Source organism: Cupressus sempervirens, chromosome 8 (assembly GCF_028749045.1).
Source record: "Cupressus sempervirens isolate cs-2001-9-10 chromosome 8, ASM2874904v1, whole genome shotgun sequence".
In the NCBI taxonomy this organism is placed as follows: Eukaryota; Viridiplantae; Streptophyta; class Pinopsida; order Cupressales; family Cupressaceae; genus Cupressus; species Cupressus sempervirens.
This window is the reverse complement of record NC_143125.1, coordinates 716,644,413-716,663,998: the sequence shown is the minus strand read 5'-3', so window position 1 is coordinate 716,663,998 and position 19,586 is coordinate 716,644,413. Positions and strand designations below refer to the sequence as shown.

Sequence of the window (19,586 nt, the reverse complement as noted above, 5' to 3'; positions counted from 1 at the left end):
TAGATCCTTGGTTATGTCACCCCACAAACAACAAATCTACGACTTTGCAAGTTGAGGAACTCGAATCTACAATCCAAGAATCGAAATTGTGCTCTGATACTATTTAACACACTCAAGGCTGGAGAAATCCCCAATGGAGATGTCCAACCTTACAGCTAGAGACAACATGGCGAAAATGACAAAACAAAGTAATAACCAACACAAGCAAATAAGGAACAATAATTTTCATTTATCATCAAGTTGGTCTACAAATGCATATTCACATATTCAACAAACGTACCTTGTTAATAAGGACACAAGCCTTATTCCCGATCTTTACAATCAAATCTTCCTGGCTATTCTTCTATCAAGTTATACTTCACTGCCTCTTAAGCATGAACTACTACCCTACTTATATACAAGATCGCCGACCACAAGTTGGGTTATTCAATCCAAAATCGCCAAGATAAAGAAACATATTACAAACAAATATAGGTTAGAACCCAAACCCATAAGAATAGGCCCAATTAGATACATCATGATGTGCGAACACACAAGGAGATCGATCACATGAATAACAACATAGAACAATACCCTATTAGGCTTTGCATAGCATGAATCTCCATTGCAATATGAATCATGCCAACCAAGTTGTGAGATGAGGAGCCTAACTATAGAACCAAACCAATCATAAGACAACTTTATCTAGAAACTTTGGGTTAAGTTGCAAAGCTAATCATAGGATCTCCATAATGGGTAGAACACACCACAAGGATCGCATATGATAACAAGCCAAACTGGAACAATAGCTACCTTGAACACAGAAAATTGTCCAACAAGAACATAATACAGACAAATAAAAAGGAAATATTTTTGGTTGGTGCAAGATTGCTAACGACCCAAGGATGCTCTTGCATCACACTTAATGTGAAGTACCTAAATCAAGAAGCCATTTACCTTGCTCAAGATGTGAGGAAGCCATTAGTGCCTGACTTTTACCTTTATCCATAGATGATGATGGTGTAGATGGAAAAGTTGCCACAAGTATAGGAGAAGACTGATGATGGCAACTTAATATTGTTCTTTTGAAGAATGTGACTGAGCTTGTCTATCTTCTTAAGGAAGCCTTTATGGTCATCATGTCCTAGCTTTTAACAATATGCACACTTTCCCTCTTTCTTTTAGATGATTCCACTCTTGAAAAAGGACTTGGATTCGGAAGTATTTTGTGAAAGAGAATCGTCACCTTTCTCATGTTGCTTAGGATACTTATGTTAATTGCCAAGGTTGCTATTGCATCAAAAGATCGACTTGTCGATGTCCAATACAACAACTAGACTTACAGAAGATACAAGAGGTTATTAAACCATGTTGTGAATCCAGCGAGGAATGTTGGCCACTACCAACAATCCCCCTCCCAGCGTTACTCGTAGAAGCTTGCAAGGACTCAAACATGTGACCAAGTTTTCATACCACTTGTTACAAGATAGGGTGGTTGTTGCACCAAAAGATCAATCTGTCAATGCATGATACAACCACTTTACTTACAAAAGACACAAGAGGTTAAACCAACTCGCAAATCTAGCGAGGGATGCTAGCCCACTGCCAACAACTTATATTGCTTCTTTCACTTGCCTTTGGAATCCTTTGGAGTGAACTTATTTGCAAGAAGGGCATGAGGCTCTAAAGGTTTCAATTGACCAATGTGTGTCAACTTGCTTGTTTCCTTATGAGTTTTTCAACAAAATCGTCAAGAGAAGGCATTTTACATGCATGACCAAGAGCATCCATTGTAGCATAGAATGTAGAGACAAAGATTGAATATTCGGGACCAAGGTTAGAAGAATAGATAAGATCAATTGTCCATCATCTTTAGTAATGCCACAATGAAAAAACTTCAATTTAATAGAATTGAACTCAGAGAAACAGTCTTGAATATTGACAAAATCTCTAAGAGCTAGACCTGTGACATCATTCTCTAATCTGAATTTTATCATTCTATTAGGCTTATTAAAGAGTCACTACAAGGCATCACGAGTATATGTACAAGATGCAATATGATATAACTGTTAAGGCTAAGGATTTGCACCCTATTAAACTATACTAGTTTAACAATCCTGCCTAACATGGGAGTCATTTCTGTATGTGAGACATGCGTACCCAGAAATGAAACCTCTGAATTCTAGGCCGGTCCCTATTGGATAATCTCTGGTTAATATATGAAACTACTTTAAACTTATAGGGGAAAGAGTTAGAATTGCTGGAAATGAACTTATAATTTGCAACTTAAACTAAACAACCAAGTGATACACCAAATGTGACAGGAAAACTGAGAAAATAATGGCTTTCTTAAGAAGACTATATGAATTCTATAACTAGAGATGAAACACTTCTATTCTGTATAGATATGCATTAATATTTCATAATAAGGTCCTTAAACAGATTAGCAAGGAAGATAAATTCTTCACATGAAAACCAAATTTAACTTAGACACAAATTATAACCTGCATATAACATACACTCCTGCAACAAGGTAATAGATGAGACAAAAGAAAATAAGGAATTACTAACTCACGTATATCTCTCATCAATCATGCACTTGACACAAAAACACAGGAAGAAAGAAGGCTTGAATCTAATAGAAAACTGCCCCAAAATGCTGCCAGTATTTACTAGTCTCCAAAAGAGTTACAAAATTTTGCATGAAAGCTGCCAAGGACATAAAAATTGTCACAAGAGCCTCCCTCTGCAGCATCAGAACCTCCTAAATGAATTCAGAAATTTTCCTAAATACAATCCCAACCTGGGTCGAATTCAAAAAAACAGGCTACAAAAAGGGAGTCAAGACTTATCAAGAAGATGACTCAGTTTGTAACAACTGAACTAAGTCATAATGAGACCCATGACTCATGTCAAAATCCCCCAAAATGCTCTAACTAGTCATAAAAGACCTCTGAAAAGCTTGGTCAAAGTCTAAATTTGACCTAGAAATCAAACCCTACAATCTCTCCTCAATAATTCAAAATACCAAGTCTTCAGCTACTATTTATCCTCCTTTTTCTCCTCCAAACACCTGTCATAACTGATTTGAAATCCCTAAGTTCAAGATTTGAAAAAGATATATGACTTTGAAAATGTCTATACATTTGCATTTAATTAAACAAGATTATAAAATGGTTTATAAAATACCAATAAATAATCCTATTCAAAATGCAAATATTTACAAAAAACCTAAGTGTTAAAATGCTAACACTTAACTCTTCCACCCTCATGGCATAAAACATTATTATTTTTTTTGCTTTCTTTTTTTTAAAAAAAAAAAAAAAAACACCTCTTCTAAGTCGGCGGACTTCACATTTTATACAAAAGGAGAAAGGCAAAAAACGTTTTACTACCCTAATCTTCTTTTATTTTTCATCGCCTTCATTTTGGAGAGCTGAGAACTTGAGAGAAAACTGCGGCAAGGGTTTTGAAGATACTTTGAACTTTATCTGCAGCTGCCATGAATGGAAGTCGTTTAGTAGAGAGGTCAACCAGCTAATAATTTGATTTAAGCCGCCATTCGGATTTGTTGTAACCGTATTGTGTTAAATCTGTTATGATCTTGGAGACACCAGTCTTGTCTTTTATCTGTTGTTTGCATGAAGACCTCGAGTTTTTTACTAAGTGCTGGAAGCACGATTTTTCTTCTCTGCTGTTATTTTAGAATCACCATGGTTTCCTACTGCTGGAGGTAACGTTTTTCCACTTTTAATAAACGTTTTGCTGCTGCCTCTGTAACATTCGATGGTATATTTGGAAACGTTATGACAAAAATGCGTTTTCGTTTTAGTGCTGGAAGCACGATTTTTCTCTTAACAAAGTTGTCTCCATTTTTAAGAACTAGTGTTGGGAGCACGTTATTCTTAGAGTTTTGCTTAGACCTTATTTTGGGGCACGTTTTTTCCTTCTCTCTGTTGAAATAGCTCCAGATTTGATTATATGCTGCAGGTATTTAGTTGGGTTTGAGTAGATATCAGTATTTGAAAGTTAATATCATTGGTGCTGGAAGCACGATTTCTTGCATACAAAAAATTTGTTGTTTTCATCTTATTTCAGGCTGTAGCATTGTTCTAAACCCACTTGACAGATAGGGTTTTGCTTTGACTGGTTGTTTGGAAGTTTTATCACTTCTTGTAACATTCTTTCACATACTTTTTCATGTTTGAAATGTTCCAAAAGCTTTGTGTCATAAAACTCTCTGCTGCTGCAACTGTAACTGGAATTCTTGGCTTAAAAAATTCTGGGCATCTCATATTTCTTGTTATACATTTCTACTGGCATATGGAATAATAGCATTTCCTGTTAGTTTTCAACCTCTGCATGAAAAATATACATCCACCAATACTGCTGTAACAAATTATCTTTATCAGAGCACTTTCCTGATGGGCTTGTAACTATTTTGATTAATTTAATTGCCATTTCTGATACTGCTGCATTAGTGGGTGCACACACCAGTACTCTGAACTTCTTATGGCCTAAGGTGGAAAGAAGTGAGATCAACATTGAAGTTTTCCCTGTTCCTGGGGATCCTGGATCAATTTTATATCAAAAGAAATATTAGAGTCAACAGCGTTAACTAATAAAAACAAATTGTTTAAAATCATTCAAGTTACAAGGCATGAAGTCTCTGCTTCTAAATTTCCCGAAACTATCTTCTTTTCCATTTTTTACTGGTGTATTGGCTGAGTTATCATGGCATTGCTTGCTTTTACTGTTTATGCTATAGTATTCCAGATAATACTTCCATGTTTTCTGACTGATCTGTTGTACTGTTCTTATCTTTGCTTATCCCCTGTCACAGTGCTTTATTTTCCAGTAACTCACTCTTTTCAATTTTATGGTATTTGAAATGATCTTTTATGAAGTTCGAGCACGGGCTCGTGACACTCATAAATTATCCTTCTGTGATTTGTATTTGAATACTTGGAATGCACATTGCTATTTTTTGTGCGTATTCAAAAATAAGAAGAATATGATCTGTACGAGTACGTGGTTATAGATAACTAGTCATTGCTTAGATCATAAAGATCTAACTCCATCTTTTTCTCTTGCAGGGAAACGAGGAACCTGGAGCTTACCGGATCAAAAACTGAACCCTGGACGTCAATGCAGCGGCAGAGAACATCTAACCAGTCAAAGTCTGAAAGGCAATGACTGGTTATCTCTGACTTTCTCTCATATATTTTATTTCTCTTGTTCTTAGTACGTATGAAAGATAGCAATTGAATTCTCGATTTATGTGAGATACTTTGCCTTCAGTATTTCATCATTATGTGTAAAATATCAAATGTATATTCATGAAATGAATGATACAAGGACATTTATATTCTTTCAAATATCAAATGAAAGTGTTTTCAGCAAATAAAATTTGAATTTTCAGAACTTAATTTTAACATGTGTTAAAATTAAGTAACAATAACAAATTGGGAGAGATGGACGATCTAAGAGAACCAATAGCTTTGTCCCTTCCATCAAACCATTTTTTCCTTTCTACAACACCTATAGTTGGTTCTAGATCTTCCCTAAAAGTGACTCTATGCAATCCATCACTTAAAACCTGATTAGATACAGATTCATTCTATCTATGGTAATTATATGAAGCGAGGATTTCAATTTTTGAGATATCCATCATACAACCAAACAATGAAATAAAACAACTCATAAATACTTCAATTCACTAATGCAAATCGGAAAACTGAAAGCCAAGGATTAACCAAGTGCATATATATCCCCAAAATTACCTATTTTTGAAAGTGATATTGCATTTCAAAGCATTGAAAAGTAGATGGAAAATCATGCAAATTCAAAAAACTCTACAAAAAAAAATATCATTGTATGTGCTAAAACAAAGGTCTAAAAGATGCAAAATTGAGGATTAGACAAGTAGAGTCATGAAAAATTGCAATTTCTAATCAATCTGGTCATCAAAATCAAAAACTAACGCAACCGCTATAGACAATTTGGGAAATTCTTCCCCAAATCAAAAAATGTGCTCGAAAAGGGACCAAAACTAAGCCGGATGTGGGTGTTAGAAGATGGACTGCAAAACCAAAAGCTTTAATGGTGAAGGCAGGAAATTTAAACCACTCGATAATGTCAACAACTCAACTAACTAAATTTGACAATTGCATGGTTGTCGCAGGAAAACAGCCAGCTACTCCTATTTGACGGTTGGAAGGCTATCAAATTTATGCCTATGAAAATGAATCCGTTAAAGAAAATGCCTCCTTTGCTGACAGGGCATTGGTGTGTCAATACCTGATGTGCCTGAAGAACACAAAAATACTGGGGGGAGAGGATGAATCAGTATTTTTAAATCTTTCTCAAACAGTAAGCAAATCAAAAAAGCAAGCAGGACAAGAACACAAAAGTTTATCTCATCAAAACCCTTTTGGGTAAAAACCATGGTACACTAATCTCCAAATGAGGAATGCAACACAGTAAATTAAAGGCTTCGACCTACACCAAGCAACATAGGCTGCAACTTAAGATGAACTCAAACTTGGCAAAGTATGGCCACAACCATTCAAACATCAACACAAGACCAAAAACAAAAGCTTCTACAAATGAGGTTAGAAGCACAAAGTTACAACTCTGTGACTGTCAAAAACACAGCAATCTGTGATTACAACCAATTTATTTGAAAGAGCAAATGAGCTTTGCTTGATGCATATTGTTGTGTAAGCCACCTCGAACTGAATGCAAGCATATAATGGTTGAACACCAATTCTACTTCCTACTCTTATCCCCTTGCAGTCTATTAACACGCTAGCAAAACGTTCATCCTTACTCATCCCTGCTAAACATCACAGTTTGGTGAAAAGAAAGGCTCATACACAAAAAATCTTCTCAGAATTTATCCACACTTATTCCATTCAAGAGCAACTTCTTTAAAAGAAACTTCCAGTTATCAAATCCCTTGCATGTTACACACAATTTTTCAGTCGCATTCTGAAAATCCCCCAAAACAACATCTGTAAGCTACCAAGGTACCATATACTTGAATACACATACACACTTTTTCATTATTCACCTGCCCACGCAATGATACTTTCTACCAATATCATTCATCAAAAACACTTATATCCACCAAAAACATCTGCTTAAAAATGGTTTGCCTACACTCACTATTTTCTTACTAACCAATCCACATCGTGAGCTCCAAGTGTATCACGTTTTAAATCAAATAGATGTTTTCCCTTGCTCGATTTTATGGACATTCAATAATAGTTTGAGTATGTGTAGACAACTGGCAGAGATGTTGCTTGTAGCAGCTACATTAGACAATCACCAAGCGTTAAAGACAGTTTATCATCTGCATTTAATAGTCACGTCAGAAATGGTATTCCTAGAATAGCAACACAGTTACATCATAGTCACTATTTGCCACACAGGTCCGATAGTTTCTAGAAAATGCAACTGGCAATGCACATAACAAACCCCTAGAAAAAATGCTAAAATGGAAAAGGTTTTACACCTAGGATAGATTCTCTGCAGCAGCTCAGAAAAATCAGATAAGTAACACCTCTATGAGTTAACACCCATGGGAACTACAAAAGGAGTAACATTTCTATAAAGTGTCGATGGTAAGCCTGAGAACGGCAAAAGACACACTAAGGCATTTACACTTGGCACACAAAACAATATCTTCAGACATTTGGCTCATTCGCACTTGGTATACTCTAAACAACATCTTCAGACATTCCGTGCAAGATAAAAGAAAGAGGGATGCCACCATAATATGTGAGCCATATCAATGAAAAATGCCAACAGTGGCAACGGTCAATCGGATGTCGCAATGACTGTGTACTAAGTGACGTGGTTGCCAACTCATATGTCGATGGAGCAAAAAAAGTGTGATGACAGGAAAAGGCCATTTTTGTGGGTTTGCAATTGTGAATACCTTTTGAGTCAACGTGTGGCTATGATGATTGTCTTGGTCTTTGTGACCACCTTGAATTTTGGTTGAGCTTTTGTCTCTAGCTATAGTGAGCCTATGTAAGGAATGCAGCGATTTGTGTTGGACAAGAGAGATGGGGATTCAAGTCCATGAGTTGAAGTCAAATGTGTTGAGCGCTAAATACAGTGATCTGTTGTAAAAGTCTCATTTGCTGTTGAAAATATGTATTTGTCTCGTCACTAATAACTGTTGGGTCCACATGGTAAAACAATGATAGATGTCGATGTTGCCTGGGCACCCACAGGTTAGAGCGAGAGTTCCTTGTGCAAACAGAGATGACCTCATTGCACGAGTTAACTGCAAAGGCTGATTTGGACTAGGATCTTTACTAAATTGATGGTGAGCTATGTTGTTAGGTCAATATTGACAACATGTGACGCTTGTAGAGCCCTCTTGGAGTCACATGAATCACTTTGCATAGGGGCTGCAAAGAGGAGTGGATCTGCTTTAAGCCGCATTTAGGTTAGAGTTCATCATGTAGCAAACTAGGATGTTGCAGGGAGCGCGAAAGTCTTTGAATACGTTTTGTGGGCAACGCACACAAAATTTTGAAGTCCCATGGGAATTAGCCCCTCATGCCTCTTGTCGATTATGATGGCCTTGTTTTTATACACAAACGCTTAGTTGTTAATGCAAATAAAGATGCCACCAATAATTGTTTCAATCTCCAATTAAAAAGATTTAACCAATTGTTATCATGCAATCACTGGATTTTGTTGAGTAGCATGAAGATCTGTGTAGTGTTGAATCTGTTGATTGACTTGTATGATTGATTGATTTGAGACACAGATGCTCTGTAGTAATGGATCCTCCACAGATATCTCATAAAGGGCATATAGGGACATACCACTTGGTCTGCTAAAAAACAATTTCCACAATTTTGACTTTTGCCTAAAATAGGCAAATTCGTAATCATTTTTTTATGAAAAAAGCCTCCTGAGCACAATGGTAATGCTCAAATCGTCAAATTTTGCACCCAAAATTGAGTCAAGCCAAGATTGCTATTCTTGAGAAGAGATTTTCACAGTTTGAAAACTTTAATACCATATTAGAGTTTTGGATGACTTAACAACACCCCCAAGATCAAATGAAAGACCAAGATAACTACTAAATGAGAATGACAAGACAATTATCATATTACGATGCAAGAATTATATTATCGATAATGGACATAATTAAAATGTACATAATATGCCTGCTTATATAGGCAAGGTAGTAAGAGAGAGTGACAAGGAGTTGTTCAGTGATTGTTTCTTAGTGATTATAGTTGCAAAAGGCATTACTTGCAATGACTTCATCAACATACAGGTTGTATGAATGCGATGTCTATACTCAACAGTGCATATTACTTATGGTCACATAAATTAAATTGCAAAGAGGTTTTTCTTGTTGATCAGTTCTTCAATGTGTAGAGTCATAGCAACATTTGAAGGATCTTTGTTGTCATTGAAAAGTCACGATACTAAAAAAAAATCGTTTATGCATTCAAGTTGATGACAAGTTATGGTTCGATTGATTGAGGATTATGAGTAGTCCTCATCATCAGCTCATAAACGGATACGCTAATTGTAATTGTCATCAACATGTGTGTCACGGCACTCACATATTCATCCATCGTCCTTTCATTCGAGTCGACACAAAGAGCCTTGTTATTGCATATTATTTTTGGAATGCAAGCGTCTATTGTGTAATAGCATTTCATTCAATAAAATAAGTAATATAACAAGTCAATTATTAAATTGGCTTTATTATGTCAACTTTAACTTATGACATAAAGTTGCATTTTGGAAGGGAGTGAAATACACAAAATTAAATAAAGCATCTCTCAAAATAGGGAGAAGGCTATTATAAAAGGAGAAAAAAGGAAATTATGAAGGTATTCTAGAGATTGTTATTTTTATTTTGAGTATTTTCTTTGTGAGCTTCAAGCTTTGCTTGAAAGTTTGGTAAAACCCTAGTTCAAAAACACTAGATAGTTTATTGATTTGAACGAGAACCCAAATCAGCCCACTTACTGAATTCAGCTCAGGATTCAAATTTGCACATCATTGATCAATTTGAATGGAGATCCGTTGAATAATCTTGCAGAACTCAAGAGGGTTTGTTATCTTATGTATGGAGGCATTTCGGGTATGTGTTATAGAGTGGCATTCTGTATTTTCAATTTTCTGATTTGTAACAGCAGCAACTGTTTGTAAACAGCAATACATTTTTATATCACACAAATACCCATTGGCTAACTGTGTTTATCTATATTTCATCAAATTAGTTTCCTTTAAACTATGTTCATTTATCTTACATGTTCAATCTGCATGTTTGCATGTTGCAATATTACCCTATATTGAAGTAAAACACGAGCAAAAATCTAAATCTAAATCTAAATCAAATTTAAAGTGTAAATAGAGTTTGGGATATTTTAGTGGTATCAAAGCCCTAAATCCTGCTAGTCTTTAAGGTTTATCAGTGTATGACAAAAAATCAGTTACATGTCAGCTTTTTCCATTGCATGTCAAGATTTCCAGTTGCATGTGAGTTAGCTGCTCTTGCATGTCAGTTTAGAAGCAATTTATGAGGAGGGCTAATATTGCATGTTATTTCCGATCAATCTTGGTTAGTGGATATGCGTTGCATGTTAGTTTGGTGGATACCCAAAGGATTGCAAGGAACTTTTGATCAAGTTGAGAAAGTGGGTTATTGCAAGTCAATTTAAATTCATTCTATGCACTCTAAAGTGGTAGATCACACATATATTACACAAGGAGCAAATTAGGGATGCTGAGGATGATCCTGTTGTTGAAGAAATGAATGAGAGGAAAGCAAAAAGCCTACCTACGGACATGAATAATCAGCTTAATGATTTCTTGACTACTTTACCCCAGCAACAACAGCTAATGCTGCAACAGTTACAAGACTGTGTGTTACAGCCATGGGTCGAATGGGATTGGACCATTTACCATCAAGAAGATCAAGAAGTGATGATAGTAGAAAGCATAGTGCTTCTAGAGCCACTACAACATTTTCAGATAGACCACATTGACCTACTTTTATACCAAAAAGAGAACAATCATCTACAAGTTCAAACAGCAGCATAAGAGGAAAGAAAATTCAAAGGAGGTATGCAAAAATCTACATGAAGAATTTGATAAATATGCAGAATTGGTATGTGAGGACAAAAGGAAAGCATTGAGGAGTGACTCACGTGAGGCTTCATCATCTTTGCGAGAAAATTCACAAGAGGATTCTACAATAGAGATAAACATGACTTCTCTTGATGTTAAGCATGAGATTGAAATGGATAATGATGATGTGGATACTTTGGGTGATCACAATGCATCTTCTAATGTGTTAGTTGATTCCAACATAATTTGTAAACATGAATGGCATTTAAGGTCTTTTGAGGAACATGAAGCAAAAGCCTTTGGTGTGGGACGATTTGCAAGAACATTTGGTGATCATTGATGATTCCAAAGAAAAAAAAGAGAAAGTCAAATGATTTGGGACAGCAACAATTTACTTCCTCATTCTCATGCGTTTGCAGCCCGTACACATGGAATAACTAATGCAAAGGAGCCTTCAAGTGTTGGGCATGAAGTTTTCAAAAAAGAAGTGCTTGTAAAGGTCAAAGACATGACATGAATGCATGACAGCAGTACTGATTGTTATAACAGCAATAACATATCTCTTCATCCTCAAGAAGATGCAGCCAATAATTATAGAGAAGAAAATGTTATGGAGTCAGCTAATATTTGCATTCAAATTTGGGCAGACAGTCATGAGACATGGGTTTTGCATGCAACTAGTAAGAGGGCAGATTTTGTGCAGTATAGCATAGAAGATGTAAAGAGGATTCAAATTCAGTGTGGTGAGTTGCTTTACAACTCCGGGTATAATGTTGTTATTATTAGAGTAGCACAGTGGATTGGTGAAGCAGTGTTCCAAAAGTTGATATGGGATCCAAGTATCTGGTTCAACATGCAGGTGTGAATTCCTTGAAGGCAAGCATCTCTGGGAAGGGAGACCTGTAATGTCCACAATATTGGCGAAATAAATTAATTAAGTTGATTATTTCGAAGTTGTCAAAATAACTTATATATTAAAAGGATGACTTTATTTTAATTAATTTAATTAAAAATGACTTCAATAATATAAGTATTATTAAAAGTCACTTAATTAACAAGCTGACTTTATTATAATGTCAACTTTAAGACATTATAAAAGGGAAAAAGGCTATTATTAAAGGAGGAAAAAAGGGAATTGTTAAGGTATACCAGAGATTGTTATTTTATAAGTCTTTTCTATGTGAGCTTGAAGCTTTGCTTGAAGGTTCAATAAAACCCTAGGACGGAAACCCTGGATAGTTTGGTGATTTGGACAAAAACCCAAAGCAGCCCACTAGGTGAATTCGTCTCAAAATTCACAGTTGTAAATCATTGATCAGTTTTAATGGATATTTTGTCGATCAATCTTGCAGAACTTCAGAGGGTTTGTTATCTAATGTATGGAGGCATTTTGGGTATGTGGTACAGGGTGGCATTCTGTATTTTTGGATTTTTAACAGCAACAGCTGTTTGTAAACGGCAATACATTTTTATATCATAACTATACCCATTGGGTAACTTTGTTTGTCTGCATTTCATGAAATTAGTTTTCCTAGAAAATTTATATCGTGTAATCTTGCTTGTTCAATCTGCATGCTACAATATTACATTTATGATGAAACAAAACAAAAGCAAAAATCTAAATCTAAATCATATTTGAAACATAACTAGAGTTTGGAATATTCCACATTTGCAATCGGGCCATGGTGTGAAAAGGTCACACCACGTCCACTTTGTCCTCCCCTAAAATGGCAAAAGAAAGAAATTCATCCTAGGAAACCGTTTCTCCATCCCCCTGTCCCAAAAACTAGGGGTAACATAGCTAAATTACTATATGGAATAAAAGGACTCCACTTCCACATCCAAATGTATACAAATGGTAGAGAGCCAAATATTTGATGTCATAAGAAAGAAATTGTTTCAATGTCGAGACAAACTGTTATTTATATAAATAATTTGTATGTCTCTAATATTGAATATTTATAAATTCAATTGATTAAATCATTTTATAATGAATCATGTATTTAATGATAATGTTTACATTACATCCTATTTAATTTTTAAATTATCATTTTTCAAATAAACATTATGTAAAGGACAGTTTAAATATGTTTGTATGTATAGTTGACATCTAAATAACTAACAAAGTTAAGCATTTTCCAATGAATGCACTCACACCTTTACAATGTTCAACTTGCCTTTTGCATAATATAAAATAAGAACAAAATCAGATATATTGAGTTCTATTCCTTCTAGACAGCCATTGAAGCCCCATAACAGCCAAAAATGCTTTTTATCTACTTCTGCAACCCTAGAAATCTTATATACTATAAATGCAATCATTAAATGTCATGGTGGACTGTATTGTTGAATTAGAATATAAAAATGGAAAACGTGTGAATTAAATACATTGAAACAAAGTAAAATGTTAGATAAAACTATTAAACCTAAGTCACAAGGTTCGAATTTGAATTCGTGTTTGTTGATCATAAAATTCGGATGAAACTCGGCAAAGGTAAAAATTTGGAAAATAATCGACATTAAATTTAACTTATATAAATTTATTTATTTTTAAGTATAAGTAATATATCCACAAAATTGTCAAAAGAGTTTGACAGTGTGATATAATTAAGCTAAATAACTCAATATAGTTTTAAAATTAAATAATATTATTATAAATGAAAATATTAAACTACATTCCATTAAATTCAGATGAATCTCAGAAAGGGTAAGAATTCACTGAAATTCAAACTTAATGGATGAAATTTGGTGTATCCTGCAACTTAGTATAAAACCAATAATAGAGTATAACATTAGTATAAAGCTTCAGCTATAACATGAGTATAAAGCTTCAGGGTAGCAACAATACAATATTTTCAGCAACAGCCATATTAAATAGTAATTACCTGAATATATGACACCAAGTAGATGCTTGCAAAAAGCATTAGCTGGCTTTGAATGTAATGTCGCAGCCTCACTAACAGATTCCTTCGTATCAGATGCCAAAGCAAGATCCCATAATCTTATTGTATTATCTGCAGAACATGTCACAAATGCACCTCTGGCAGGGCCAGCTCCTGTAGAATGCAAGCAATTTATGCTTCCCAATGTTTGAGATGACGGAATATTAGAGATATCCCATATACAGGCACTGTGGGAAAGTAATGAGTAACACCTAGTTATCTGCAAAGATTTTAATAGCATAAGCTTTAACTTTATACTGCTTAGTAGCACAGACTTCACATACTTGCACACCATGACCAGCAAATCAATTCAGCAACCAAGGTTCTTAGATGAAATACTCACCTTTGATACGTTATGCACATCCCATACATAAAGGCTGTGATCTCTATATATAACAGCTGCAAATGGTCCAAATATAAGGCATTACTAATCCTATAGTTAAGAAAAATGCCACACCTTCTATACCCTTATACAAAAAACTCACCAAGCTTATGAGAACCTGAAAAGCTACAGGCAATTGCATCTGGAAAGTTGAGGCCTGACGTAACATGGGCTAAAGAAACGTTTGCACATACTTTCTCATCATTTAGTCCATGGTACCCATATGGTGCTGGCTTTGGTAAGGTTCCCGCATATAGAAGAGTTCCTTGCATGAATAAGCGAACAACAGCATTGCTACATGCACAAGCAACAAGTGAGTCGGAAACACTCAACGCATAACCTTGTTGCACCTGCAGCATCATTTTGACATAGATTACGTTACAGGTGCTTACCGTAAGATGACGAGAAATTTATACATTAACACTGACAGTTGAGCAGATAAGATTGGTATACCATCTTGCGACCCAATTTAATATAGTAAATAAACAGAAAAGAAAAGAAGATTGGCATACCTTCAAATCAACCCATTTTTTTATTGCAACACCAGAATGTAAAAGGCAAAGGATGCCTGAAAATATCCATGAGTTAGATTGAATTAAATTCCAGAAAGCTTCAAATTTCATCTCTCCTCACTACCAGAAGATTGTCTACAATGAAATGACTTTACCAGCTGTTGTTAAGGCATATATAGGCTGAAGCATCTCAATGCACTGGTCTGCAGTAACAGAGATACATGTAAAATATGAGGCAGACGATACTGATATAAAAGAGCTCTCTTTTTGACTCCCAAGATTGACAGGCTTGCAATCAGTTGCCAAAGTTCCCAATCCTGCTGTCACACGGCAACCTGCATGCGCACCAACTATCCAGTGCTTGAGATGCTTTGCGCCAGCTGTAATAAAAAAGTTCCCATCCAAAGAATAGTGAACTGCGTTGATTGGTGAAACTGATGATGTTGCCCTGATTTTTGAAACTAATGTTTCACTTTTCCAATCCCAAAGACACAGAAATCCATCATGAGGAAATCCAACTGATAAAAGATGTCTACCTGTAACAGATCAGAAATTTAATTGTCAGCCCTAAATATGTCATCTACAAAAGTAGGAAGGAATCATCTTTGAAGTGCCATCGCATAGGAAAATCAGTCAAGGCCTATAGCTGACCATTTGGTGAGAACTCCACGCAAGAAACTCCATATTTATGGGCTTTTAAATCAGCAATACAAGAGCCAGTTGAAGAATCCCAAATTATTACAGCAGGCTGATACCCTGACTGCAAAACATTTAATGATAAATAGTCAGAATGCTGAAAACAATGATCTAATGTAAAACATACAACAAAGGTATTTCCAGAATTTACAATTGGGAAACAAATGCTTCATATTCCTTCAAATATCCAGCATGCAAAGCAACTCCTCAATCAGACTGCTGGAGACTATCCCCTAAAAGTCAACATGAACTAAACATTTATGACCATATATACTACATGTAAACATACAATTTAACAGACAAGAGGGGTGGAATGGCCAAGAGTTTCAGGACTCTATGAATCATTGTTGAACTAATCAGAGCCCTTTCGCAAACAAGTACATTTCTGGCCCCACATTATTCCCACCAATGACTTTCTCTCTATCTATTACTTTACAATTTAGTGCTAATTTTATTTTATTGGCCAAAATACTGCTGTTACATACCCCGTGGCCCATGAAGAATGAGTAGAATTTGTGGAAAGATCTGAGTATTTTTTGAATGACAATTTAGTTGATGACGTTGTTCTATTTTATTCCTTTATATTTCTTTTATCTGTATTTTCTCTAATCATATGAACCAGTCACAAGACGCCCCTCCTGAGCTTCTGATTAAATCATGCAAACGTGTTAATGTTTTGTAGCTTTAGTCGGATAAACCTATGAATATTTATATATGAGATATAATTTGTCCCAATATAAATGCGAGAGAGATTGTTGCATTTCAAATATACAGAAATCACAGGCAGTATTATTTCAATTGGAGCAATCCTTTGATTTTAACATGGTATCAAAGCAGGTTCCCCTCCTAGACCTGTGAGGTTTCTAAAATGTTCTAGCACTGTCCCATACTCTATCATTCGATGCAGCTAATATGGAAAGCTTCTCGCTGAGCACATAAAGAAAGCGGGATTCTAATTTCATCTCAGATTATTGTTAGCAACAAGTGGTCGCACTATCAAGATGGCATTCATATCATTGATTGGTATGTCAGAGATCTTAGAATCGATATCTACACTCGCGATAACAATCTCTACATCAGCAATACACAAGGAAAATAGCAATCCCACCCATGGACATCACATTACCTTCTCTATCTACTGCAACCTGCAAGAACATAATGAAACTGAATTCACAAAGGACAGTCTTATACAGTGATACATTTATATCATCTGACCGGTTTGTAACAGCTACAATGGTAAAAAGATAATTGTCTCTGAGATTCAACCATTTATTGGGTAATATGAGATAAGATAGTATGAAGACCACTGCACTAAACCTCTATTCGTGTTGGTGAGATTGATTATGCTCGATTCATAGAAGTCTGGGAATTATCAAATTTGAAGATGTTGATGCATTTTTCAAAGTATTTATACAAGGATGACCTTCATCATTAAGTAGAAGATCATTTGGTCCGACAATCTAAGGAGTCGCTCAATGAATGCAACATCATTATTAAAGTGATTGTTGGGTGAATAAGGTTTTGAATAAACATGTATGCTCTTCGAGAACAAAATCTTCAATATCATAAGGTTTCGAATGAAGTTTTTGGTCTGCACAAATCGTGTGGTCTGTCAGAAATCATGAGGTGCAGGACGTTAAAAGTGTGAGTGTGCACTATCACTGTGACAGTGTGATGTTTCCACTGTGGAATAGGATCTGACATGGAGACTGAGATTTGACATGCATACAACAACAAATAAACTTCACAGGCTGCACTCGGGTGTCTGACCTGTTGTGCTAATACATAGCTATAACCAGTTTGAGTTCTTGAGAAACCACACAATGAATTGTTCACTTTCTTTATTGGGTATCAAAGAACCAATTTGAATAAAAGAAACATCAATTATATTGACATCGAACATATATGATATTTGATCTCTGTTGCCTCCGGTTATTATGAATAAATTATCGGTTCCAGTAAAGATGGTGATATATATGCTAAACCTTTGTAATGACTCAATATATGTCAAACAATGGTACTTGGGCCTCTACATGGTTGTGTAATCATTGATGACACAATGAATGGTGCATACACAACAATCTTCTTATAGTCAAAGCAATTTGTTCAACATACTGCAACTACTATGGAAATAGTTTGGTATACAAATGATCAAATGAAGACCAGTTCATAGCTTGATAGAAATCACTTTACTCGTCCAAGTTAATATGAGATGGTGAGATATGTTAGTGAAGGGGAACAATTTGTTCAAGAGAAGAGGTGACTAAAAGGCTGATGAACGTATTACAAGTGATTTCATAATAAGTCGAAGGCCAACAGTTGAAAAAGTCGAAGGCCAACAGTTGGAGAGTCGAAGACCAGCAGTTGGAAGAGACAACATTCATACAATAATTATTAGCCACTGGTTGACTTTAAATTACTACACACGTTTATTACAGCACAAAGGATGTTATTAATATGTCTGCTTTAGACTTTGATGAGTTAGTCAGTTGGAATTGTTACTGACTAATGCCAAATTGTTGGAATGATTGTGATTAAGGCAACAACTTATAAAAGATAACTTTCTTAAATCTCCAAACAAGTCGATCCTCTTGGGCAGTTATATATAAATATTCTCTCAATTGAAAATGAGAGGAGATGATGAAAAATTGAAGTGCCCATATGATATGATTTAAAGTATACGAATTCCCCTGTGTGAGGTTGTCAACGAAATTATCAATTCAATGAGATAGATAAGCTGAGAGTGCCTCACTCTTTTGTTAGGATAAAACTTGTATCATCCCCATTGAGAGAGATCTAAGAGGTTATCACCATGATATGCAAGTCCAAAAGAAGGTTGCAAATAAATAGAGTCTGAAACATACAGTGTGCTGCAAAATATGAGCTGTGACTATAAGGTAGGAAGGCATTTCAGTTCGAGATTCAAATCAGGATCTCTTGAGCCACAAATACCAACATCATTTTGAGCAGTTTTTACTCTTGTGCAGCTTTCCATGAATGGGAGTCTCAAATGATGACGATTGACATTGAGGAATTGAAATGCCATGTTAACTTGTCACTAAAGAGAAAGAAGACTGCTTTACTATTGGAACGTTGAAGGAAGTGAAATTAATCTTCGAGAATAGAACTATGGTAAACAAAGAAAATTATTACCTACACTCCCATGAGGGACTATATGTTTGACAAATGCTTGTATAGAGATAGTTTCTGATTTAATGTATGTGGACCTTCATTGGAGAAACTTCTATCAAAGATGTGTAGATAAGTATTCATTAGCTGTGACTATTACATTTATCTAATCACTATATTCTCTCTCTTATTTGTATTTCCATATTACTATAAGAGATATTTGCCTTGACCTTCTCCCTTGTCTATGAGGATGTTCTTATAGGAAAAAGAATAGTACATTAGGCATGCTACCTAATATGAGTACCCTTCTATAACAAGATAGAGTTTGGCACATCCATTAGAGAAGGAGCAAATAGATGATATGTTTCAGTTTGCTTCCAAGAATTTTGGTCGTATTGGTTCAGAAGGAGTAAACTATGTTGAGATGGTTTCTTTACTAATCGTAAAATTATAGCAATTAAAGGGACTATGATTCACAGGATGAAGTTCCATGTGAATCAAAGATATCTAGACTATAACATTCCTAAATAGATGGATACTTGTTGAACCAAGGAGCATGACAATTCATTAGAGACAACCTTGGACAAAGAGAGGGAGCAAATAGAGGATATGTTTCAGATTCAACGAGAGTCTTGACACCTTATTGGAAATAACCTTGACAAGGAGGTCAAAAGGTTAGTGTTTCTTCATGAAGAAGAAGTTCCAAGTGAAATCCCTCGTAATACATTCTTCTCTATGAGAGATAAGTTTGAGGTGAAAACCTTATTCTCTGGTATGATCCATGACAACACCACATGATAGAATCTGTGGTGAATTCATGTGTGT

The 19,586-nt window shown here is 35.4% G+C and overlaps 1 protein-coding gene across 1 annotated transcript in view; it reads right to left on the bottom strand.

Moving 5' to 3' along the window:
• LOC149544448 (Transducin/WD40 repeat-like superfamily protein) overlaps window positions 1-19,586 on the bottom strand; it is a 111,882-nt gene that overhangs the window by 75,700 nt on the left and 16,596 nt on the right. The window contains exons 4-9 of the mRNA XM_089798857.1: window positions 15,588-15,696; window positions 15,092-15,472; window positions 14,937-14,992; window positions 14,528-14,774; window positions 14,386-14,441; window positions 13,986-14,262 (exon numbers count right to left, since the gene is read on the bottom strand). Coding sequence (XP_089654983.1) covers window positions 13,986-14,262; window positions 14,386-14,441; window positions 14,528-14,774; window positions 14,937-14,992; window positions 15,092-15,472; window positions 15,588-15,696 — 1,126 coding nt within the window. The remainder of the gene's footprint in view (window positions 1-13,985; window positions 14,263-14,385; window positions 14,442-14,527; window positions 14,775-14,936; window positions 14,993-15,091; window positions 15,473-15,587; window positions 15,697-19,586) is intronic.